At 39.8% G+C, this 26,216-nt stretch overlaps 1 protein-coding gene across 4 annotated transcripts in view; it reads left to right on the top strand.

The window, feature by feature from the left end:
• Positions 1–581: 581 nt before the first annotated feature.
• Positions 582–26,216, top strand: part of grm3 (glutamate receptor, metabotropic 3) — a 45,298-nt gene continuing 19,663 nt past the window's right edge. The window contains exons 1-5 of one of the 4 annotated variants that reach the window (XM_059335118.1): positions 583–703; positions 5,338–5,408; positions 12,833–12,892; positions 21,242–21,796; positions 23,949–24,092. In XM_059335118.1, coding sequence (XP_059191101.1) covers positions 21,479–21,796; positions 23,949–24,092 — 462 coding nt within the window. In that variant the 5' untranslated portion in view covers positions 583–703; positions 5,338–5,408; positions 12,833–12,892; positions 21,242–21,478. Of the gene's footprint in view, positions 704–5,337; positions 5,409–12,832; positions 12,893–21,238; positions 21,797–23,948; positions 24,093–26,216 lie in introns of all 4 variants that reach the window. The other 3 variants (XM_059335120.1, XM_059335117.1, XM_059335119.1) reach the window with 3 other exon arrangements.

Raw genomic sequence — 26,216 nt, 5'->3', positions numbered from 1 at the left:
TCACCACTGAATAATGCACCTAATGCCCGGTTTTTCATGTTTAGTGCTGCTCTCACTGTTTTTTTCCCACTGACATCACAGAGTGTAATATTGTGCTTAAACATTGATAGAGCTTGCATGAAACAAAAAAGGATGCATCTTATTTTCTCTGTATATGTTTTGAGTCAGGTTGCAAGGACGGATAGATTTAGATGATATCTGTACGTCATTCTGCACCTCAAACACACCTGTCATCTGGGATCATCTCTCTCTCTCTCTCTCTCTCTCTCTCCCCCCCCCCCCTCTCTCTCTCTTTCTTGTCATTCCCTCTCTTCTCCCTTTTCACTCAGGAAAGCTGGAGTTGTTGTTCAGAGTGGTAAACATGTGCTAAGGGGGGTGAATGGCTAAGTTTTCTTTTTATCCAATAAAAATGTCTCCTTGCCAGATCGATTGTTGTTGCTAGGAGACTGAAGCATCCTTTGGCAAGGGGCTACAGCTATCCACGCCTGTTGTTTCTCTCTCTCTCTCTCTCTCTCTCTCTCTCTCTCTCTCTCACATGCACGCGCGCTCACACTCACACACACATCCACGGAGCTGGCGCGCAGAGCAGTGGCGCCCATCCTCTCTCTCAGTGCGACTCCTCCGAGGGATCAGGAGTAGACTAAGTCAAACTTCCAGCGGCTCAAGATTTGTGCGCAACCTTTGAAGGATCCAAGTCGTCAAGGTAGGTCAAATGTAACATATTCCTTTCTGGTGGGCAAATGTGTTTCACTCTTAGATTTCGGGTTAGGCGACAGAGTGCAGAGAAAAATTGTCAGTCCGGGACCGTTCGAGCGCGCGTCAGCCAATCCTACGGTGGGGAACAATTTGCTTTGAACTTTGCGCAGGATTTGAACACCCAGTTGTACTGCATAAATGTGGCTCCTGTGCATTTATTTTAATCAGATGCATTTACCGATCGCAGTTTGTGATAAAGAAAAAAGAGCACTGGCTGCTTATCTCTGCAGCAGATACATGAAAAAGATACAGAAGGTGAAACAAAGAGTATCTGCAGTTGCGTATTTTACGCTGCGTGCCGTGGAGAAGTTATTTGGGTTCAGACAGACCGCACCAAGGCATGTCCCGCGGCTTTCCTGGGGAAAAGATGGGCGGGTAGTGCGTCTCTGGAAACAGGCATACAGGTGGATCTGATAACCGTATGTGGTCACTGTTTATCCGTGGAATGACTTTCCGTTCGCTTCTCAGCAACCACTCCACACCTTCCGCCAGAGGAGAGGCGCGTGGACCTGTACTAAAGGTGCAGCAGGACCAAAATGTCTATATTCACATCTGATGTTACGTACACAGACTTACAGACTGATGCACCAGCAGGTGCATGTTTTTCACTGGCGGCTGAGCTTTAAGGTGTGATAGAACTTCTCCCAAAATGGTTTTACCTTACACTCCAACTCTAAATCACACATTTAAATTGGGAAGACCAGCGAAAATCAAGGCCTGTGGGCTGTTTTCCTGCAGAGCAGGTCTCTCCATAACATTCAACGGAGAGCTTAGTGACCTTACATGTTGTACATAGTGTTATTATTTCCTGCAAAATAAATGTATACATTTAGTTGTGCTTATATACTATTTCTTGTCATGGTATATTTCTCCTCAGTGATCACATTGGCATGAATTCTATGAATATTTCAGATGGTGTTAAGACACCATATTTCCCACTAAACACCACCCACAATGAAGTACACAATTGATGTTCTGATCAGCCAATAGATAACTTTGGCTTGGTGTTTGTTATTGTTTTTTTTATAATCAAAAGGTAAAACTTTGCTGAAATGGCACGCAGCCGACAAGGATAACATTATATTCCTCTTTAATCTCAGTCAAATATTTGCATCTAAAACTATTAGTACAGTTATATGTGACAGGATTTAACAAAATCGTGGTGCAATTTTCCTCCGTGATAATTACTTACTGTGTCTATAACTGTATTGGAATTGCAATATCAACATCAGAAGATAGGCTTACTTCAGTAAGAATAATGAGAATTTTAAATTAACTCTTATTCTTTGTATGCTCTATTAGAGAGCAGTGAAAGAACAAACATTTACTCAGAGGAGGGGTGGGCAGTGCCTGTACCACTAGATATCTGAGAGACTTGGTCCCATAGCAGATATAAAAAAAAATCATGATAATAATAATAATAATAATAGTAATAATAATAATAATGCATTTATTGTGTGTTGGTAAGGATTTGAAGCATTTAGTGTATAAAGAATTTGCATGATCTTTAATTTATTTATGTTTTACATGTTTTACAATATAGAAATTTCCGTATATTATGTTGGTTTTCTCTGACTTTTTGCTTTACTGAAATGAATTGTCACGTGTTTTTGTGTATATGCAGTTTTCCTGTGATTGTGCCTTAACCTGTTGCAAAATTAAGTAATTTTATTCATTTATTTATTCACATGTGTACAGTTTGAGCCTTGGTTAGTGTTTGTGTGTGTGTCTGTGTGCATTGGAGGGTCAAACACGGTGTAGGAGGGGGTTGCAAATGTGGGTGGACATTTGGTGGCCTTGTTAAACCTTAAAGACATTGCACAGAAATGCTTAGATGCTTGTTTATGAATGTGAATGTGATTGTGATTGTGATTGTACGTGCATGTGTGTTAGGTGAATGTTCATCTCCGTGCGTGTCAGGGGACAATTGTGAATTCATTGAATAGATTTGGTCTTGAATTTCACCATTTTTGTGCTGGTGAATGTGTGCACATAAGCTTGTGTTTGAGTGTCTTTTGTGCATGTGTGTGTGTGTGATCAGATGGCCTTGTAGCTTCTACACAGCACCACTCACTGGACTGCATGCAGTACAGAACCTCATCATTAGCAGTGTACTAGCTCAGTGCATAGGAAAAAAAGCCCCTGCTACAGCAACAGTGGTGTCCTCTAGTTTTATTGGATGTGTGACTTGGCAGATGAGTTGTGTGTGGATGTAAGTGCGTGATGTGACATAGATTTTGGAAGCACAAGCAGTGCTGATTGTACAAAATCACCGGTTGGTGGTTTTCCTAATAGGCTCCTCTAATTGATTTTATTTTTATGTTTGATCAATGCAGAATCTAGTGACCTGTTTTGCCATAACACAATTAGCTCAATTATATTAAAATCTGAAAAGTACCTGTAAAAGTTTGTTGTTTTATCTTTCATGATGCACATTGAAGGGCAGCTGTGGCTGCAGTTGTCACATTTCCACTTCTCTGCTCCCCATCCATATTCTCAGTCATGCATTTGGACTAAGTATGTTTAACCATTTATTGGTGAAAATGTGAGTATCAGGAACATTCAGTAACTACTGAGCATATTGATAGACTGAGATTGTGTGTATTATGCTGCAAGAGTGCTTTCTATTGACATTTTGTCCCTATTGGAGATAATTTTAACCAATTCAAAGTCTAGCTAACGAGAGCCATCATGGTGCATAAAGGGAAAAAAAAACTTTTACAGCAGGTGATTTATATTTGCACTTCACATCTTGCCACTGTTAGCACTTCAGTTTACACATCTTAATCAAGGATTTGCTACAACTAGTGTATTGAGGTTTTGAGTGATAATACTGTAACCAAGCCTTTCAGAGCATATTGTACCTCTTGTAGAGAAGATCGGTGGCATTGTCACTGAAGGAATCCAGATAAAACAGAGCATTCATGGGTTCAAATAATATGGCCTTTTTAAAGCATATTTTCAGCAAATCAGTTTGTTGGAATCAATTATTTCAATATATCGCACATTAAGCTACAGTTTGAGTTTGTCAGTCCTTACTGTGCTGTCAGTGTAGTCTGAAGTGCATATATGAAAAGTATATTTACATATTTACCCAACTTTTATGTAGTCATTGAATGCATGCTACTTTTGAGTAAACTCATTTCCAAACTTGTAAACTATATGCTTGTATCTATGTAGTAGTTTAATAGTTATATTTTCTCCATCCAAACAATAATTAAAGACAGTTTGGTGACATTGTGAAGTAGTGTGGGACCATGGGAATTATTGTCTTTACCGTTATAGCATAGTCATTTTCCTTCAGTGTTCAGAAAGTTTTTATAAAGAGACAAAATTATCTGCAGAGGTCTAATCCTGTATAAAACAAATGGACTAGTTGATTAAAACCAGTAACAAAATCTGAATAAAGCAGTTAAACATTAAAAGTCAGTGTTTCTCTGATGCGGTATGTCAGACAAAGGACGTCCTGGAGGGGCTGCAAGCTTCTTTTTCTGATAACTTAAGATCCAGCTGACGGATGACTTAAATCCGTCATACAGTTATTAGTCAAAAACTACGAAAATTGTAAAAATGTGGCTTAATTTATGGCAACTTCTGACAATGACTGTGCAACCTGACGCATGTGCAGATGGGGTATGAAGACACCGACAGGCAATCATATGAAACAGACTTAATTCAAATGACAGATTTCTCTTGGTTTGAACATTTTTGGAATCAGTTTATATAATTTAAGTACACAACTCAACAAAAATATATAACGTAGATGGATTTGCTTTCATATGTTTTAATGCGGAAAAGTTACATAATATACCTTTAACCTGTGGGACAAGAAGTCCTGCTGTTTTTGAGGATATTTCAACTGTTACTTTAGTGTGCTTTATGGACTGTGTTGATGTTGTTTCTTTATATTACTTTCATAATATTAATTGCACTGTATTTCATGTGGCACTATACAGTAGCATATTGAAAAGTTTGAATGTTACTTTTAATGACCTTAAAGCCACTATATAGAGAAACTGCATCTTGAAAATATATATGCTTTTATTTGTAGAATATGTAGTTTGTGGTATTTTTAAGATGTTTTCTTCAGCCCAGTCATCACAGTTGTGCTGTGTCAGAAATTTTCTTATTCTATACATAGTGGCTTTAATCTGTACTTTTGAATATTGTCTATTATGCTAGTGAATATATGAAAAGTCATAATCCCTTAGTAAAAATAATAGTTCATAACTAATTTATAATCCATAATAGTTAATCCATTACTATATCTTTCTTATTATCTATCACTTAATAATTAATTATTTGTGAGATAACGGATTAAAATCTCTAAAGCATTGTAAATGTTTTGCAAGAACATTTCATTCAGTTTCATTCATTTGCATGAATGAAACTTTGAACCTCTACAGATGTCTCTGAGAACAGAACATAAGAGCGTCTGCTGTCCATGGTACTGAATTCAGTTTAAAGAAACAGGACTGATTTAACCCTTTGTTAATAATAAATATCACATTAAAGACAATGCTGAATGGTCACAATGAACTCTGTTCTCTTTTTGGTTTCATATGTTTATCAACGCTGAAGACCAGGGCATGGAAACATGGGATCTAATCTTAGTAGAGCAGCCAAGAGGAATCTAATACCCTAAAACAAAGGTAGGCAACTCACAATCAATGTCTGCTTTCAAAGTACCAAAAAAAAAAAAAAAACACCCTTAAAAATTTAATAATAGAGCAGGATCATTCTGGTGGCCTTTTTTCCTAAACTTTATTAAAGCTTCAATCACAAGATCATAATCAAACCTCACTATCACTTCCATGCCCTTAGTTAAGTCACTGTCATTAGGAAAGTTTTTTGGTCCTTCACACAATTTTAATATGTCATAATAAAACTTCCACATGATAAGGACTTTACTGTGTGACCTCTTTCCAAAATTCATTAGAACTAATAACTTCTTAACAAGTAATTAGGTGCCATACAGTGGGACTCTTCATGCATTAGTGAGTACGTCAGGAGTATGTACCTTAATCCCCCAACATAAAAGCCCTTTCCACTGCAGCATCGGCCATATGTTTATACCTGCCAGGTTAACACATTTGAAGGATGGTTTAGATTAAAAAAAGTATGTGTGGGATGGGTTTTTTGGTGAGGACGGTCTGGTCAAAGAGCTCAATTGCCACCATAACTCTTTCACACTGTGTCTTAAAGTTACAGCATAGTTTATTTTTAAGCGCATCTCCTCAATTTAATATTTCTAAAAGTTTCTATTCTGTTCTATACTAAAAAAGGGGTGTATTGTTTGTACTAGTGACCTAAATTGCATGCTTTTTTGAAGGATTAAAGAAACAAGTAGAAATGAAGTTAAGGAGAAAATATTATTTTTTAACGTTGATTAAAAAAAAAAGCTGCATAAAATTAAGACAGAAGAAGATTAAATGGTAACGCTTTATAATAAGGTCCTTTATAACCATTAATTAACAAGTAATAAGGCATTGTTCTCGCTTTATATCCGGTAGTTGCAAAAAGCATAGTTAACTAATAGTTAACTTATAATAGATGAGCAATAAAGTATATTTTAATATCAATAAGCAAACAAAATAAGATTAATAAAGACATGGCAAAGACATAATGGGTGGGTCATGGGTGTTTGTAATGCCATTATTAACATTTATATAAGCTTATAAACACACAATAATGTTAATAAGCATCTTGTAAGGACTTACAAGGGCCTTATTACTTGTTAATTAATGGTTATTAGAAGGACCTTAATATAAAGTGTTACCGAATAAACTAAGACATAAGGAACATCATCATTGCCTGCAAGTATTTTTGCTAATGCTCGATCATATAACAATAAGCTATTGATATATTAAATACAGCTGAAATTGCTGACAGGATCTCTAAATTTTCATTTATAGCAACAGGTATATGTGACCTGTTGTTATTCTGCAAAAAAAGATCTTGATAATGATGGCAACATGTGTTGATACACTGATCAAACCATGATGCTGCTGCAAGTGTTAATAATGCTTTTGTAAATCACAAATCTGAAATAACATCAATATTTTAAATTGAGATCTACCATAATAAAAGTAATACTGTAAACTCGGTCACTCACTCTGGTCCTGAAGGCTTCCTGAAGTTCCTGGCTTTTCAAGTTGTTGGGACTTGTTTTTTTTGTTTTTTTACTTCTCCGCTCCAAATATTTCTTACACTGTTATGCTCTAGTGGGGAAACAGGGAAGAATCTGGAAATCACTGCTGTTTCCCACAGCTCACCTCTCATCAGCAACAACAGTCACAACACACACTGAGCCACACACACACACACACACACACACACACACACACACACACACACACGTGCAGGCAGAGCGTGAGCACTGTCTGTTCACTGACATCCACCCTTCCCTACATGCACAGCCATTCACACACACCAGTAAGCCACCATTCACTTCCCATCTCACACACACACACACACACACACACACACATACACTCAGGGGATGAGGCAGTGAAAGGGCAGTGGGATGTACAGCTGTGATGGTGTGTCTCAGAGAGAGATCAGACTCTTTAATAAATGATGAGTTTGAGGAGGGGAGAAGTTGGTGTGTGTGTGTGTGTGTGTGTGTGATGGGAAGTGAAAGGTGGCTTACTGGTCATGCAGTGGCCAATATACATTGTGTCATTCTGAGGAGTGCAGGTAACGTAACACTCCAAGAACTTTAAATGTCTGTTAACATGATTGTTTGCCAACATGACAGCTGTTTCAACTGACGAGGTGCAACAGTTATCAAATTACTTTAAATGATGGCAAATAGCCACAGAGACTTTATAAAAGAGGTGGACATAAGCCGTGTTTCCTTTAGGGGAAAGAGTGGCCGCTGGGGAAGTCTCAGGCCACGCCCACTCAAATATCCATTCACTCAGCATGTCTACTTTACAAAAAAAGGCCCCAGAGGGATTTAGGAGACTCCAGAGGTGATGTATGGTTTTCGATCATCACGTAATCGCTTAGCGTTAGTTTCGACTGTGATCCGTGATCACATACGCGACGGATTAAACATGGGAGACGCAACTGTGGCCACCGTCACTAACTGTGTACAACGTCCACCGCTGATCATAAGCATTGTGATCGTGAATTAACCGCATCGCTAACTGTGCACAGAGTGTCCGGTGCTTGTTGTAAACAAACAGAGATCGCTCAGTTAACACCTCCTGCAGCAGCAGCACATACACACTGTACTGCTACAGAGCTAACTGTTAGCCTATTAGCACTGTGCTACCGTGCATGTCGTTCCACAACACCGGACTGCACTATGAAAGGGCAGAAAGTCACGCCTTCGCTGGATCACTATGAACGCCCTAAGGCGATGAGCTGGCACAGGCCTTTCCAGCAATATAGCAGGGATTTGCGGGACCAGACTATGAAAGGGGTTTATGTTTATTGTCGCTTGTGACTACTCGCTTCTTTGCCGGCTTTTACAAATGGCGCCTGTTGTTGTGGTGTCGAGTACAACGTCACATCCTGCTTAGCGTTCTATCCAATCAGCAACCAGGCTTTTTTCAGGGGAGAAAAACGGCCCTGCTCTTCGACAGGGCCAAAAAAAGTCCAGTCAAAAGACCGCTCAGGACGGCTCATATTCAAACACCCCTATAGCCTCCGGGTCTGAAAAGTAAATTAAATGCTGAAGTGCCTTAAACCTTCATTCTATCCAAAGACCAGCAGGGGGCAACTCCAGCGGTTGCAAAAACAAGTCTGATTGTATAGAAGTCTAAAATTACTTCTTACTTGGTTTATTACCTCATTAAAGATTTCCTAATGAGTTATTGGTCTAAATCACTAGTTAGGGCCACGGGGCAATCGCACCAATCACTGGTCCCATCGCCCCGAGCACTACTGTTATACTGTGGATTTTTTCTTCTTCCTCTTCCACACGCAATTTTGTCCCGCTACTAGTCCTACAACTTGAAGAGTTGCAGGACAAATTATATATGAAAACGGGATCGGTGTCCTATTACTTTTCTTTACAGAATACAAATTTTTCGCACTCACTTTTATGAGTGTATATGTGATATTACAAAAAACATATGAAGTGTTAGGCTGTTCAATTATAGCTCCCATTTGGTATATTTTTGATCTCCTGCTTCAAGCCCAAGGCACATAACTAACTACTAACTAAAACAGTGAATAGCTCATACACCAATAGTGTGTAGTTTTTCTTAGGTCAGCAATGTCACATGTTAAATTATTTTATCCATTTCAATTTAAATACTAAATGAGTTTTGTATGAATGAATCAATTAATTTGTTTATTTTTGTGGCATAACCGTTGAAATACCCCAACACACAAGGGACCACATGGAATACAAACAAAGCCTTCCCTTTCATGTTTAAAAGAAAAACATCAGTGCTGTATACCAAATTTGCCCTTTATCAAAAATAAATAAATAAAACATGTGAAACATATGAAAAATAGATATTTAATACAAAAATTAGTTTCCACGAATTTCCCAAGGAATCTGACAAAGCAAGGCTTTCTGTCACACAGTGTCTGCCAGACATTTAAATAACCTCTCCCTCAGGTTATGATTACATTACAGGCACAATAACCTTGTCAATCTTTCTCCCCTATTGCATCAGGTGTAGTAACTACCCAGGAAATTCACTCCTAACTCTCTCGTCGAACCCTCTCCATCCAGCCACAGCTTTTCTTTGCTCACTGCTGTGTGGGCATCTGCCACACACCTGGGAACTGCACGTCAGCTCTGAATGTCATGGTGAAATAATCAATAAACTTTAGTGTATACAGTATTCATTCTGGAAAAAACCTTTGTATTTTTAGTTTTATTATTTATTTTTATCTAGCATATTTCTCACATATTTGGATGACACTTTCCATTGCAAACATGATTGAAACATGATACTGTTGCTAATTTCCTGTAAATGTTTGTTTCTGCAAACAATAAACCAATAAATTAAATTGAAGAAGTTTGGTAAACATAAGTTTTGCCAAATAAGACGGTTTTGTCACTTTGACAGATGAAATACTTTAGGTTGAGCTTGTTGTGATGCATAGGGAACAATTAGCCCCCCAATTATGATGAGGAAAAATCCACAGCTGAATGTGGGAGGGTAAATCAAAAGTTAGTTCCTCACTTAAATTCTGATCATTAGTGAGGGAAGCCTGCAGTCAGTGTTTTTTTACATATCCTTACATAACCCTAAATCAACCAACATCATTTCTACTTAAGAGTCTTGTGTTTCTGTCCAAACCAATTATATTTATTCTTCAAACTGTCTGAGGTATACTGTGGTCAATACTCTCCATTACTCGCTGCCTGTCCATTGTAACGCTCTGTACACCACATGTATCGACCACAGTGACGACAGACTGGTGGGGTGTGAACATGAATTAAGTAGGATGCAGCAGCACGCATGTCATGAAGAGGTTGACTGATGCTCCATGATGACTCCCAGGGTCATTACATGACAGTTAAGTTGATAGATGCCATCCACAGAGAGGTAATTCTCCTTCTGACAGGCCCGCCGCCCTCCACAGTGATGGAATCTGATAAATGCCTTCACACATTTCCCAACTCTGGTCTGTTTTTAGGCTGAGCAGCCATTTTTAATCAGGCCATGTCAGATGAGATATGGACCACCAAAACTCAGGGAAAACACACTGTGGAGACAATGAAGACAACTGACTGAAACTCAATGGGAAACCAAAGAACATACATCTGGGGCTGCAATTTTTTATAAATTCTATTACACACAGTAGCCCATAAAGTTGGATAATTTTGTTTTCAGACACAATCCTCTGTTTACTGTGGTTTTATTTTCGTTTGGAAGAGATTGGTTAATAAAGCTTAGAGAAGATATATATAATTTCATGGAAAGAGGTGAAAAATATTTTATTCCAACTTTATGGGGGACCTTGTATATTCATATACTGGGGCTGTTTCTATTACTTTGACTGATATTGAAATTGCAGTATGATTCACAATATTGGAGGGAAAGCATGTCCTCATTTTTATTGAAAAATATATTAAAGTGATCATGGTGTAATTTTATTGTGAGGATCTCTACCAGACAGCAACACAATACTTAATTCAGAATGGTATTTTTAACACATATTTTGCCTTTAGCGTATTGCGCCGTCCTACGGAATGGATATTGCACTCAATTATGATTAATTGAGCAGCTCTTTAACACTGTTTATTAATCTCTCAATTGTTTTGGTCCATGCAGTGACAGGAAGAAAAATGATTGCAGTTAAGTAAGAGTCCTCATGTTCCAAACCATTTTTTGGAGGTCTCTGTGTCGTAAAATGTACTGTGTTAAATAGTCCACAATGCGGAGCACTCCCACTGTAGACTTTGTGTGGCGCTCAAAGGTTAAAAGCTCTTTTAGTGGAGAATCCCTTTGGAGTACCCACTGCACATGAGAGCACAGTTTAGTCTGTGTGCCCCTGAAGCACACCACTTGTTGTATAGGTTAATCCAATTTTCTTTGTAAATGTACCTCTTTATCTGTTACAGCACGTGGACTGCGTGCTACAAAACGTGCCTCTGCAGATCTTTTGTTAAACAAAGATCAATGGCTGTGCAGTTAAATCTTTTCAATTTCAGCTGTCTGTAAGATCCAGGAAATCCATTTCTATGTTTCTAACATAATACGGCCTTTACCCTTTGAACCTAATGCAGGTCACGAAATGGACTGATTAATCAATACAGGAAAGGTTTCTATTCTATCCGACTGTGTGAATGGAACATCAATAGTCATCTGGGATCAAATAATTGATTTTAATTGATAATTGACAATAAATGTGGTTTAACCCAAGTTAGCCATTGTCACAGATATTTTATTTAAAATGTCTACAGACTGAACCTACACAGCTGTTTTGTTGGTGTTTTTTATTATTTATTTTTTCATGCCATGTGGATTGGTGCACTTCAAAAGGATTGAGGGATGAGCATCATCCAGTTGGCTGTATGGCTGTTGTGTTTTGTGATATCTATCTGTCCTATTTATGGATCATCAGTCTTTCCTGCCTAAAACGCACTTCGTAAATAATTAATGGTCACAGCCCATTGCACCCGTTAGACTGTCAGAAGTCTGGGACACCATGCCTACACACACACATGCGTAATTGTTATGTGAGGGTTAAAATAAAGTAGTGCACTTTAAACACATTTTTAAAAGGAGTGCACACATGTTGTCTCTTGTGCCTTCAATTCACATTCCATGAGAAGAAATGAGTCTGTACTTGTTTGGTGTTAGAGATGGAGGTTTAGAAGGAGAGAGAGATGAAAAGAGGACAAAAGACCCTACATTTATTGAATGAAGTGATACACCTGATAGTGTGCATTTATAATATGGGATCTATTGTTTTGTGTGAACAAAGCTTCTGATGCTCCACCTCCCTTTCCCAAAGAAGAAATAAAAAAAATAAAAGAACACATGCACATACAGTCTCCCCATACTGTGAGGTTTGTGTCAGTGGTGCAGCTGTGAGTTCTGTGAGGTGCACTAAAGACAGATAAACAAGCGCACACACACACACACACACAGAAAACACACACACAGAAGGCCAGGTTGTGGGGCTATCTCTCCTCTCAGTGTACTGCGGTCCATCGACCCTGCATGGCTGCTCTCAGCTGGATACGTGTCATCCACAGCAGCCCTGCCTGTTAGGGGGAGAGCAAGGGCTGTGGAGGGTGTAAGGGAGGTGGAAATAAATGGGGAGAGTGGAGTTGATCACCAGCAAGGAGAGGGGAGAGAAGGAGAGGATGCAGGGATGATGCCATGGAGGAAACAGAATGAACCACGAAAAGCAAAAGAGGAGTGTGGCGATGCGTATGCAGCCTACTCACTGACTGTAGATTCGAACAGGGTCAGAGGTGAAATGGGGTTGTCTGTCAGATGTTACTCTTCATCATAGCTCCCAGGGAGAAGGGTCAGCAGTCAGCCTTCTCCTTTATCCGATCGTCCTCCCCCGTCTTGTATTGACTGTCAGGTTGTTTTCTGGCACTTGTTTACTCACCTCATGTGTGTCCCTCATCTCTCTTTAATAGGTGTCTGTGGTGATGTTGCCATGTGCCAGCTGCCATCTGCTGTCATCCTTCTTTACTCAGGTAAGACATCTAATGCTAATGTGGTTATGTATATGTAAAAAGTAAATGTGTTCTTCATTAATTAACTCTTTAAAGGCATAGTTCAACGTACTTGCTTTTATCCTATGACTAATACTCTTTTTCCACCAGAATTAGTGCACATAAGTGTGGGAAATAAACTTCTTCTTTTTTTTTTTCTGGTGTGTCACTTCAGCATCATAAATGCACTGGGAAACAAGCTTAGTTAACAGCAGAAGGCAGTATGGAGGCCAGTGAAAATCTTACAGTTGTTAAGTATTTTCTTCCAGTACTTATGCCCACTAATTTGGAATGATGAGCACTACTTGTACAGAACATGGCATTTCATCGAACTGGAAAAGGGGTCAAAATGTGTCTGTCCACCCAGATGTGATGTTGCAATCACTGCCAATTAGACCCCGAGTCGATAAATGACTACTGCAGAGTTATGTGTCCCAAAAATTAATATGAATTGTAACGTTTCCCTCTAAAGACGAAAGCCAGATGTTTGTGGGTTAGTGGGTGTTTGTGGGTTTTTGTCCAGTAGGAAAGGGGCTTTAGAGAGGATCAATACCGCTAGCACATCTATCCATTTAATGTAAGGCTACAGCCAAAAGCTAGCTAGCTTAGCTTAGCATAAAGACTGGAAACAGGGGGACACAGGCAAAAGGTAATAAAACCCATCTACCAGAATGTAAAGATCAAGCAAACACTGACCTTACTGTGGCAGACCAAGACAAACAGTATCATGACATTAGTTCACTACAGGCACCACATACTACAGATAATGGGCCTCATTCATGAAACGTGAGCAGAACGAATTTGTGTGTAAACCGTTCGCAGACGGAAATTTACGTGCATCTCCGCATTCATCAATATTTTAGTAGCTCCGATCTTTTCGTAGCTACTAACAAAATCTACACATGCTGCTGACCACACGTAGTGCTTGTGTAAATTTAAGAATGCATATAAATGATGCTCGTCACTGTTGGAAATTACAATTTTAATTCATAATGCGTTCTGTTATGTACACAATACGCAGATGCCTTTGAAACATGTGATATAAACATGACAAACGATTAAAAATATAACATATTTAGTTAAATTAGTTGGCAATTTAATTGCTGAGCCTCTTGCCAGTATTTTTAATCTAAGCCTCAGCACAAACAAACTTCCGAAAGTTTGGAAGTCTGCATTTGTCCTCCCACTTCTAAAAGGAGGGGAACCCTCAATTGTAAATAACTATAGGCCTATCTCTAAATTATGTATTCTGGCCAAAATTTTTGAAAAATTGGTCTGTGATCAATTGAAGGATTTCTTGGAACTGAAGAATATACTAAATCCTCTTCAGTCTGGTTTTAGAAAGCAGCATAGCACTGTAACTACTGCCCTGAAAGTTTTAAATGATGTGTTTGAGGCATTGGATTCCAAAAAGTTTTGTGTGGCTTTGTTCATTGACCTGTCTAAGGCATTTGATACTGTGGACCATGATCTCCTATTGCAAATTCTTTTCAAAAATGGTATCTCCAAGCAGGCTGCTTCTTGGTTTGCTGATTATCTGGGAAACAGAACACAATGTGTTCAGATGGCCGGAGTTAGTTCCTCCTTTCTTAAGGTCACAAAAGGTGTACCGCAAGGCTCAGTCTTAGGACCCATCCTTTTTACAATTTATATAAATAATCTGTGTGCCAACATATCAAATGCCTCATATCATCTCTATGCGGATGATACTGTTATTTACTGTTGTTCACATGCCATTGCTCAGGCTTTTGAATTTTTGCAATCTGCCTTTAATACAGTGCAGACTCGTCTGGAAAAATTGAAACTGGTTTTAAATGCTGATAAATCAAAACTAATGATTTTTGCAAAATCATCTACTCCGTTGGAAAATATTCCGTCAATCACAACTGTCCGGGGTGAAACTCTTGAGCTGGTCACCAATTATAAATATCTGGGCTTCACCATTGATGAAGAACTGTCCTTCAAATTGCACGTAAAAAAATTGATCTCAAAATTAAGGGTGAAGCTAGGTTTCTTTTACAGAAACAAATCATGTTTTTCCCTCAGGGCTCGGAAGCTTCTGGTCTCAGCCACCTTCTTGTCTGTACTTGACTATGGAGATGTTGTATACATGTCAGCTTCAGCCACCTGCCTACAATCTTTAACTCCTGTGTACCACTGTGCCCTGAGATTCATCACTGGCTGTAGCCGCCTCACCCACCATTGTGAACTCTACGCTAAAGCTGGCATGCCCTCCCTTACTGTAAGACGTCATACGCACTGGATGACCATGATCTATAAGGCTCTTCTTGGCCTGCTTCCCATTTACCTATGCACTTTCCTTAAGAGATCTGGCAGCCGTTATGACCTCAGATCAAATGATATTGTGCACCTTTCTGTCCCTCGTGTCCGGACCGAAAAAGGTAAAAAAGCATTCAGTTTCTCTGCCCCCTCTGCTTGGAATACCCTTCAATCTGAGCTGAAACTATCAGAACTGATTCCTTTGGGAGCATTTCGCACAACTCTCAAAAAACGTCAATGTAAATCTTTTGCACAGTGCTCATGTTCCTAATTTGCTACTGTATTTATCACTGCTGCACTTTATACTGCTTATTTATGCTACCTATTTATACCGCCTATTCACTTGCACTTTAGTACTTTTAATATGTTGGACTTTTCGCTGCCTGTTTATTGTTATTGTTCGTCTGTCTTGTAACTTTTGACGTGTGCTGCTGCCTTCTTGGCCAGGTCACCCTTGTAAAAGAGGTCTTGATCTCAATGGGTTTTTTATCTGGTTAAATAAAGGTTAAATGAAAAAAATGAAATGCAATTGGCGGGATTAAGATTCAGATTAAACTCATAATTGTGAATTATCTATGTAAATTGACTCAATAGATTACGCGTTATTTTCTACATGTTAAATGATGATAATAAAAATATAGGCTAATAATAAAATCACAAAAAGGATGTAAACCATTACCATATCTGGATCAATTCTAATTAAACCTCCCACAGTATAAAAGGCCCTCAGTCCTAGTTAATGGTAACCATGGCTGAACTTGCACTTCTACATGATTTGGCGCAAGGCGCTATTTGGAGAGAGCGGTACTTCAGGGATCGGGCAGATCTGTTGGCTGAGAATGATGAATGGTTGATTAGTCGTTTCAGACTACCGAGACCAATTCTGTTGCATTTATGCAACATTATGGAGCCTAATCTGACGAGGCCAACAAAACGCAGCCATGCCATCCCTGCACACCTACAAGTGCTATCTGTGCTTGGCTTCCTAGCCACAGGGACGTTCCAGCGGGAGATAGGTGACAGGTCCGGCATTTCGCAACCATCCATGAGCCGCATCCTGCCTGCAGTTCTCAGAGGTATCATTAAATTAATGCCAGAGTATATCCAATTTCCATATGGCGCACAACGGCAGACAGAAGTAATGCAGGGGTTCAGTGCAGTTGCAAACATGCCAGGTGTTATCGGTGCCATAGACTACACACACGTACGCATCAAGGCTCCATCCGGTGATGCATTTGCTTACATTAACCGGAAAAACTTTCATTCCATGAATGTGCAACTGATCTGTGACGCAAAGTGTGTGTTGTTAAACGTTGTGGCACGGTGGCCCGGTGGGACGCATGACGCATTCATCCTGCGTAATTGCGCAGTTGGCACGCGTTTGGAGGATGGAGCTGTGCGAGACGGCTGGCTCATTGGTAAGAATATAGCCTGCATAATCACATGAGTGTGTTATATATGGACTTACCCTTCTATATCCATAGGGGATAGGGGTTACCCACTGACCCCGTGGCTTATGACCCCACTGGCCAGCCCGCAGACACCACAGGAGCTGTCACACCACTACTAACAGATGAAAATAAAAAAAAAATTTTGACTCCACTTCTCCCAAAATAATTTCAATCTCCGCTTCGGAAAAATTCTTTTTTCTTTCTCGTTCTTTTTTTCTTTGTGCCATGACTGACAGGTCGACAGGATGCCTCTACACACCTCCTTATATGGTGGTCATTAGCAATTCATGGGCGGGGTTCATGCTAATTGCTGATTACCGGGAGCGCGCTGCCACCTTACGATGGATTGGCATTCATGATCATACACACGTGTTTACGATCAGATCTGAGTTTCCCGCGGCGTTCATGAATCCGGAGTAGGTTTTTAGTAGCGTAGGCTTTTATGTGCAAATCTACGCACAAATCTACTAACGTTTCATGAATGAGGCCCAATGACTTTAACTAAAAATTGATGGTAGATGGTGTTTGTAAGTCAAACCTCGACCTCTTCTCAACTATTTGAATGCAAAAGGCTGAAGCTTCAAGCTTCAAGTCTGATTTCCATCTTCATGATCTAACATGATCTGTCACATTTTTTTCTGTGGCTGCCTGGAAAGAGACAAAAAAATGCATTCATCAATCTGATGTAAGCTGTTTCATAGACACACAAAAGGCTTCACTGTTCAACAGAACCACTTCATTTTAAAAAAAAAAATCTATAGGAGTTCATATATTCTGTTAATAGCGAACACATATATAACTTTTAGAATCTGCAAATATGTTTAATAGATGCCTAATATATTTCTAAAACATTTCTATTGTGTTGTTCTTTCACATGAGACTACAGAAGTGTAAAAAATAGGCTACGTCCAATTATTCCAAAGGACATACATGAGGGGGTCTTTGGCTGCAAAAAGAATTGAGAGCTTCTGGTTTACTTGCTTTCTAATAAAGTGACTCAAGCATACAAAATACTGTGATCCTTAAATTGCCTGCAATATATTGTGTTGTACTTTGGCCTGCTTGGCCTGGCAATGTTTTGGATAATAAAGAAAGAAGGGGCAAGAAGTGAAACATTTTCTGTTTCACAGTGTGTGCTTTGCCTGCACAGTTGCTCTTGAGACAGGAAGCTGGGTTTGGGCATTTTCCAAGAGGTTATAATGAAGCAAACATTCAATTTCAGCGGACACCATGACAGCGGTGTAAAAAATGCTTGGAGATATTATTTGGCACATTTCTGGGAAATTGACTTCAAGAGCTGCCAATTACATTAAAGGATACTGTCAAAGGAAGGCATCGAGCGAAACTGTTGTTAGAGTCTCAGCTCCATAAATATACAGCTTTATATGCCACAACACACACACTTATCTGTGTGTATGCACTTGTACACAAATGCACAGCAACTGAAAACAAACACAGCCACATCTGCAGCCTTGTTGCAGTGTTGTCCTCAAAACTGAGCTCATTACAAAGTTCCTCTTTGTGTTAGTTTGAAAAGTGGCCTCTAATTATGATGTAAGTTTGTTTGAATAGTTTATTTCCAGGAAAAGATTTTTCACTGGAATACTGGAAATCATTCAAAGGGCCTTTTTCCCCCCAAATGCACAAACACACATACTATGGACACACACACACACACACACACACACACACACACACACACACACACACATCTATTGTACGTGACAGCTTGGAGAATGGATATAAATTTTTCATAGACACCATCAATTTCCTTTCCAAAAAGAACAGGCATTAAGTTGAATTATATATTTATCAAATACATGTCAGGTAGTGTCCTGTGGGAGTTTAACAGGAATTAACTTTTTGAAGTAAACTCATCGGGTACAAAAGTGACTTTTAAAGACCACATCAAAGTACATCTTACAAATTGTACTTGTGTTTCAAATGGGGTAGTAGCACTCTAACCCCTTTTGTAATAATCATTAATCATACATTCATCAAATATCCTGATTCTGTGTGTCTCCTACATGTTCAGATCTCTGCTGGTTGATGGAGAAAGGATAAGACATAGAAATAGTCTGCTTTTAGGTCAGCCCCTCAGAGAAGCAGAGGTGTGTGTTTGTGCATGTGTGAGTGTGTATGTCTGCATGTGCGTGTGTGGGTGGGTGTTTGTCTGGGTTTGTGTGTTTGTCTGTACGTGTGTGTCATATTACAGAGCAGAGTGGTAAAGGTATGGCAGCCGCCTGCAGAAAAATCTGATCTGCCTGCATCTAAGAGAAGCTTTCATCCTCCTACCTGCCCACCAAAGAGGGGAGGCATACACTTTCTCTCTTTAAAGCACACACACACACACACACACACACACACATACACAAACCAGGGTATAGGCCAGAGATGCCAGCAATCAACAGAAATTTCACTACAAGCTTGCTCCTTGGTCTAGATTGATTTTCATAGTCAAAACGTCAACCTCCAGCTTCTGTCTTATCTCTCCTGAGGACTGGGGAGACTGCAAGGGAGACATGAGAGACATAATTTAAAAGAAAGCTATTTCCTACTCAGGGTTTTACTGACTTTGCGTTTGCTAAATAGTTTAAAAGATATAAACACATAGAGAAAGAAACAGAGAGAGAGAGAGAGAGAGAGAGAGAGAGAGAGAGAGAGACTAGAGAAAGGATGAGTATTTATTAGATTTTCCAGCAGAATCCTGGAATCCTTGGACATCTAGTTATGCATTTGCATAAAGCTGTAGAACTTGCTAGAAAAGAAAGGTCAAAATCAATGTAGCAGGGGCTGGGATATGCTGACTTTAATACCCCCATTTCCACCTGGTATTAACGTACAATATATCTAGATGTCTTATCTGAATAAGTAAAATGCAGGGTGTATAATACACGCAGAACACAGTGCAGTCAGAATGCTATCAGATCAGCCAGACCACATCTGAAGGTGTTACGGCTTGCATTGTAACCGGATTTCTTGCACATGTAAATGCAATCTGTATTTTGTCATGTCCTTAGGAAAACAAGACGAAGAATCTGCAGCCATGCTGATGCCTCTGTGAGGCTGTACTAAATTCTAATGTTACCAACATGTTGATGTTTTGCCGGTATAATATTTAATGCATAAAACATGGACATAGTCCCTGTGACATAACTTATAGGTTTCTGAAGATTATGTGTAAAGCTCAAGGATGGTGGTTCTGGCTCCTCCTAACTCCTGGCTAACCCACATATGGGTTAAGAGGTAGTTTGGCTGAGCTGATGCGAGTCAAAAGAAGCATGTTTGCTGAAATACACCACCTGTAGCGATACCCACCTGTCACCCAAAGGGGCTATGCCCTAAATTAAGTATAACTTTAAGCCTTGATATAATTTAAACGTCAGAGTTATATATGAAAATCCCCACACAGTTGTCATAAATGGGGAAATCAGCTATGGAGACCAAAACTATTTTTTGTACCAGTCTGTAAATGTGTTTATTTCTGATTTAAAGTTGTGCATCTATGTCTATGAGAACTGGCTCACTTTTTCGAGCCAGCCTCAAGTGGCCCTATGAGGAACTTCAGTTTTTGGCACTTGTGCGTTATCTTAATTTTTCAGGCACGGAGGTTGCCCCTTAAGTTTAACACATTAGCATGCTAAAACTTGCAAATACATAGTCTGATATGAATTTCATTAGTTTTGTAGGTCCTAAACCAAAGCTTTGGATGAATTAAAAATGTGGCTGGATTATGTCGCTACATGAAGGTTGATCAACAGTATTTCAGTTAATTCCCAGGGGACAATGAATTTCTGTATGCAATTTCATGACTAACTGTAGTTTATCCGACTGATAAATTGACTTTGACATGTAAAATCTGAGGAATACCCCTTTGAAAATTAGACCAAATGCTTCATAGTGTTTCTTAAAATATTTCCAGGCTATCTCAGAGGAAAGTGTACGTGGAGGATATGAACAAGAATGTCAAAACACACAGTTGTAATTGAGTTGTAAGCTATGATAAGTAGCATCAGCTGTTGTTGGCCTCATTGTTGTCAGTTAGCTTCTTTCATGGTGAAATGCATTCAGTCCTCCCACTGTAATTATGTAGAGGAGAAGGGGAGCAATATATCTGATAACACACACAGGCACAGACATTCAACACACACACATATACTAAGGGGTATACACTCATGGACGAGCGGAGAATTGTTGGAACAGAGATCAGATTAGAGAAGCTTTTCTGATCTGTGGCATGAGAAGGCTGGGCTCATGTATCAACCAGCCATCTAAGCTGGCTTATCCTGATACGACCAGGGGCAAACACACACACTTACAAGAAGAAAGTTTACTGGGTGCTGTAAGGGAGGGAGGAGGGGTTGGGGTACAATCTCCAAACAATTCCATATCCCTTTTAGTCATGGCTTGGCTTTGGCTGTGAAGCAGAAACGACTTTGAGCCCTTGTTAACAGTGTCCCCAAACTTCACTAAAGGTTTACTTTGCTGTTTTTATACTTTATAGTAACACTTACAAAAGTGTTTTAGCTCTTGACAGCTTTGTGATTTGTCCTGTGGATTTACTTGTGTTATATCTCCTCTTCCTCTCCTCTCCAAGCAGGACTGATGTCCAGATGGTGTGCCCCTCCATGTGTGGTCCAGTTCAGCTCTCCCTGACTGTTTCATGGGCCACAAACCGACCCAAACATCCACGGCCACTGCTTGACTCAACCCCACCACGCACCACCCTTAACCCCTCACCCCTAACCTTCACCCTCAGCCCCCCACCTCCCTCCGCCTCACTCTCTGTCAAGCATCTCCTCACATTTTGACAATCCTAGCCCTCCTTGAGCCAATCATGGTGGCCTGCTATCCCGCCCTAATCTTGGTCATGATGTGTCGGGGCGTCTTGCTCTCTATCGGAGACCCACCTCTGTCCCGCCGGGAGATCCGCATCGAGGGAGATCTGGTGCTCGGTGGTCTGTTCCCAGTGCATGAGAAAGGCGCCGGGATGGAGGAGTGTGGGCGTGTGAACGAGGACAGAGGGATCCAGAGGCTGGAGGCCATGCTGTTTGCCATTGACAGAATCAATCAGGACAGCACTTTGTTGCCTGGGGTCTCTCTTGGGGTCCACATCCTGGACACCTGCTCTAGAGATACCTATGCACTGGAGCAGGTGGGTTAGCGTGGTCACTGTACATACAGTCGTGATTCCAAAAAAAAAGTTGGGACTTTGTGAAAAACATAAATAAAACAGAATGGGATCATTTGTTAATCCTTTTTAACATATCCTTAATTGAAAACTGTACAAAAATAATATATTTATACTGTTTTTGTAAATATACACTCTGAATTCTGACTTGGATGCAGTCTGTTTTTATTTACATCTTACACATCGTCCCAACTTTTTTGGAATCAGGGTTTTATAAAATGTGCATGTTTCTCAAGATTCATTCGGACAGTATTTGAATACACTTTCCTGTCAAAGAAATACTTTATTCATCTTGAAGGGGCACTTCACCCATAAATAACCATTGTATACCAGTTACTCGAATTGTGTTGAATTATTTAATTATTAAAGAAAACACTGTTTTTCTTGCACACCTCCACAAAGAAAGGAGAATCTAAAGAAGAAGAAAAATCTTTGACTAATTGAAGTAAATGGGGGCCACATATAACAACACCAAAACTATATCAAAACATTTATTTGCAAAATCCAAATCTTATTTATTCGGTCGTAAGCTCACTACTTTATGAGAATTGGTCATTTTAAGGGTCAAGTACCCTTTAAGTTTATGCTGCCTGCCAACCACAACACTGTTCACAGTATGTAGAATGTAATCCTAATTAATCAAAATCACTTAGGCACACCAAGCAGCCGCAAAGTGCAGCTCGCATCACACCTTTCTGTGGCCAGGAGGCAAGTTCATGTGTTTCAGTTAGGAAGAAATTCTCTGTAACATAACTCAACATGTCACAGGAGTCATATGAGCCTGTATACTGGTTGGCTGTGGTCACAATTGAACACTGAAAGATATCTTTCTGCTGCTTTAGTTTGGCTTGCTGTGCTCAGAGGGCTGCCTTATTTTCCCATAGACATTGCATGGCAGCTCACCGCAGCTTACACTTTGCTGCTGTTTGATGTGTTTTCAGTGTTTAATTTTAAATTAAATTGCACAAGATTATGTTTACTTTAAAACTCAAATGTGGCTTTTGCAAACATATTTGCTCAATATATATTATTGTTAATTATGAAATTGCAAGACACCACTTTAAAAGCTAGATAGATGCATTTGTTTTACTCCTGGCAAAAATACAACTTTGCCTACTATCTGCTGCATTACTGTGTGTGTGTGTGTGTGTGTGTGTGTTTGACCAGACCACATCAGACTAACACATCACAGAAATAATAGCTCAGTTATAGCAATTACTCTCCTATTTTTGTCGGAGAGTGTATGAGTTGTATCTGCATTTACCTGTGAATGCTGATACAACTTTTTTAGATGCAGCACAGTTCAGATACAGTTTGTTTAATTAGCTGTCTGTTCTCTTTCGCTGCCGGGCTACTTGAACTTTTGCTAAAAAAAATTTTTTTCAAGTTACTCTGCAAAGTAAGTTGTGGTGTTGGAAGTAAAAAGTGCAATGTTTCCATTTTAAATGGAGAAAAACTATAAGGTCTCATTAAAAGGTAATATACAGGTAAAGTAAATGTACCTCGAAATTCTATTTTATCCACGACGGGTAAAGGATCTTGCCTCAAATGATGAAAGCAAATCTTTGATGAGAAATAGAGATTGAAGCTATTTGCAAAGAGGGAAATGAGCCGGATATAAAAATTAAAAAAGGCACTTTCCCTCAGGGATTGTTATCTTCAAAAAATATATTGTGTCTTATTGCTGAGCTATTTAGGGATGATGCATCCAGTGATCCTATACAATGAGCTTTTTGACTGATTGCATAAACCCTGGATTGTTGACGTTTGGTTTTCCTCAGAGGGTTGCAGTTCATTCATCCATTTCTCCACATACCAGCAATATGTTATTATGTGCCTTGCTCTCTGGGGACTTCATTTGCAATTTGGACCCTGTTCTGAAAGCAGTTAAGAGCCTCTAGTGTAAAGAAATCAGCCTTTATACTCCCTTCAAAAAGATAGAAATATTACATTATAGAAAAGTATCAATCAGTCTTTATGTTGTACATCTCTCATAAAGAATGTAATTTAAAGTGTGTTGCAGGCTGATTACAATAAATAGATAATATAGACCATATGGTGTTCCGTATGTTGCAAAGAATTTGATATAAAACATCCATGTGGGTGTGTTTCCTAGGCTTTGGAGTTTGTAAGAGCCTCCCTCACAAAGGTGGACGACACAGAGTTCATCTGTCCAGACGGATCTTACGCTCTGCAGGACGACAGCCCGCTCGCAATCGCCGGAGTCATAGGTGGATCCTTCAGCAGTGTCTCCATACAGGTAATGCACAGCATACAGGTGCAGAAGTGTTGATACAAACACATTTCACCATCATCATCTAACTTCCTTGGTGGCTCCTTCTCTTGAACTCATGACGAAGTGTGCAGAAGCTGACTTCCAGTGATATGGCAGTGCAAGTCCGTGTGTGTGTGTATGTGTGTGTGTACTTTATTTCTTCGAGTCAAGTTTTCCATTGGTGTGTTCTTGTGTGACTCCCCGGCTCTTGTAGCTCTTGTAGCTCTTGTCACAGAGCTGGGTAATTTGCATAGTTTAGCATAAAACCTCCTTCTCTCTTACTCCTCTGTGACTGCACAAAAGCATCCTCCTATCAGTCCTTAAATCCCTAATCTCTGCAACTGTCTCTCTGTCTTCTCTTTCTCTCTCTCTCTCTCTCTCTCTCTCTCTCTCTCTCTCTCTTTCTCTCTCTCTATTTTATGTATTTCTCCTTTTTTTCTGTCCCTTAAATCTTTGCTCTATATCTTTCCTCTTCCTCATCACTGCCTACTTCTCTTTTTTCTCCTTCTTTATATGCATTCAGAGGCATCCCTTGCGGCTATTTGGGGAGAGCTCAGTGCATGCTGACCTCAGCCCCCTTCTTCTTCTCCTCCTCCTCCTTCCTGGGGCAGCCATTGTTAACACATCTGCTCTGTCTCTTGTCCTTCATCACACATAATTATCCCTTGTTTTCTCGCAGCTCATTCTTGTTGCCCTTTGTTGCCGTTGCTGTTGTTTTTACCTGTCTTTTCTGAGGGCAGCACTGTTTACGAGACCCGAACTGTGCTCTGCTTTCTGATCTCTTGCCAGTGAAGCTAATCCAGCTACTCCTTCATGCCTCTCTATTTGGCTGGTCTGTCTGTTACTTCTAAATTAAGTAATAGGGAATTATTTTATGTTTAACCATGCACAACTAAACTCCAATATTTTGAGGGCATTTACATAGCAGGCATCATTCCTCCCATCCATTCGCACATGTGTGTGTATGTGTCTCTGTGTGTCTGTGTGCGTGTGTGTGACTTGCATTCCAAGCAGAAAACACACAGCAGCCCTCCACTGCACCAATTTTTTCCTCCTTCCCTTTCATTTTTTTTCACCCGTCTCTCATATTCAACCCATTCCTACAGTACATCTCCCTTCCCTCTCTCTCTCGCAGGAAGGGAGCAGTTTTTACTAACAGAGTAAACTCTCCTTGTCCCTACAGACAGGCCTCTTAGCAAGCTGTAGTCATTGTTCAGTGGCAGGTAATGGAGCAATGCGGTTACATCTTGCAGCGTGACCTTCCTTGACATTTAAGTCAACTGCCGTCTTAAAACCATAAAACCTGCCCGGAGTACTATAAGCAGCCATCCATGTGTGTGCGTGTGAGCGTGTGCGTCAGAACAGGTTTTTGTGTATGTGTCGACCTGTTCTTGTGCACATCAGCGTTTGTATACGAGTGTGTTTTCTAATCTTCTACATTATTAGTCTAATGAGATTCTGACATGTTGTCAAAACAGCTCATCAACTGAGCTGTGAATGAAATATAGAAAAGCCCAGAGTGATGCGCTCTAAAAGGATTAAACTGAGGCGAGAACAGAATGGCTGTGTAGTTTCTTTTTATTTGCGCGTCAGTGCATGTTTGAGTGTATATGTTTACATGTCTTTTGTGCACATGAGTATGTGTAGCAATTATAATTCTACTGTTTGTGTTGGCGTCTGTGACTAAAATTGTAATCAAGAGAACATGACCAAACCCCAATCAACAGTAAAAGGGAATATTATATGGACATCAGTAGACCCCAGATGATGTCCATCACTAATGCATGAGTCAGTGATTTATTTAACTTCTATGTGTGTGCGCGTGTGTGTGTGTGCGAGTGTGTGTGCGCGTGTGTATGCGCGTGTGTGTGCGCGCGTATGTGTGTGCGCACATGTGTGTGTGTGTGTGTGTGTGTGTGTGTGCTATTTTGTGTTTCTCCTGGTGCATATATTCCTCCACTTGCTGCATTGTCTTTTATCTGCAAATAATCACTTTATGCATGAAGCAATTCCAATCAAGCTACCTTATAAATATGTTCTAATTTATCCTTTGATTAAAAAATGATTCCAATATATCCTTTTTTCATCCTTTGATTCGTTTTTGATCTT

This window comes from Centropristis striata, chromosome 6, assembly GCF_030273125.1.
Source record: "Centropristis striata isolate RG_2023a ecotype Rhode Island chromosome 6, C.striata_1.0, whole genome shotgun sequence".
Lineage (NCBI taxonomy): Eukaryota > Metazoa > Chordata > Actinopteri > Perciformes > Serranidae > Centropristis > Centropristis striata.
The sequence above is the reverse complement of the archived record's forward strand: the minus strand, read 5'-3'. Positions and strand labels throughout refer to the sequence as shown.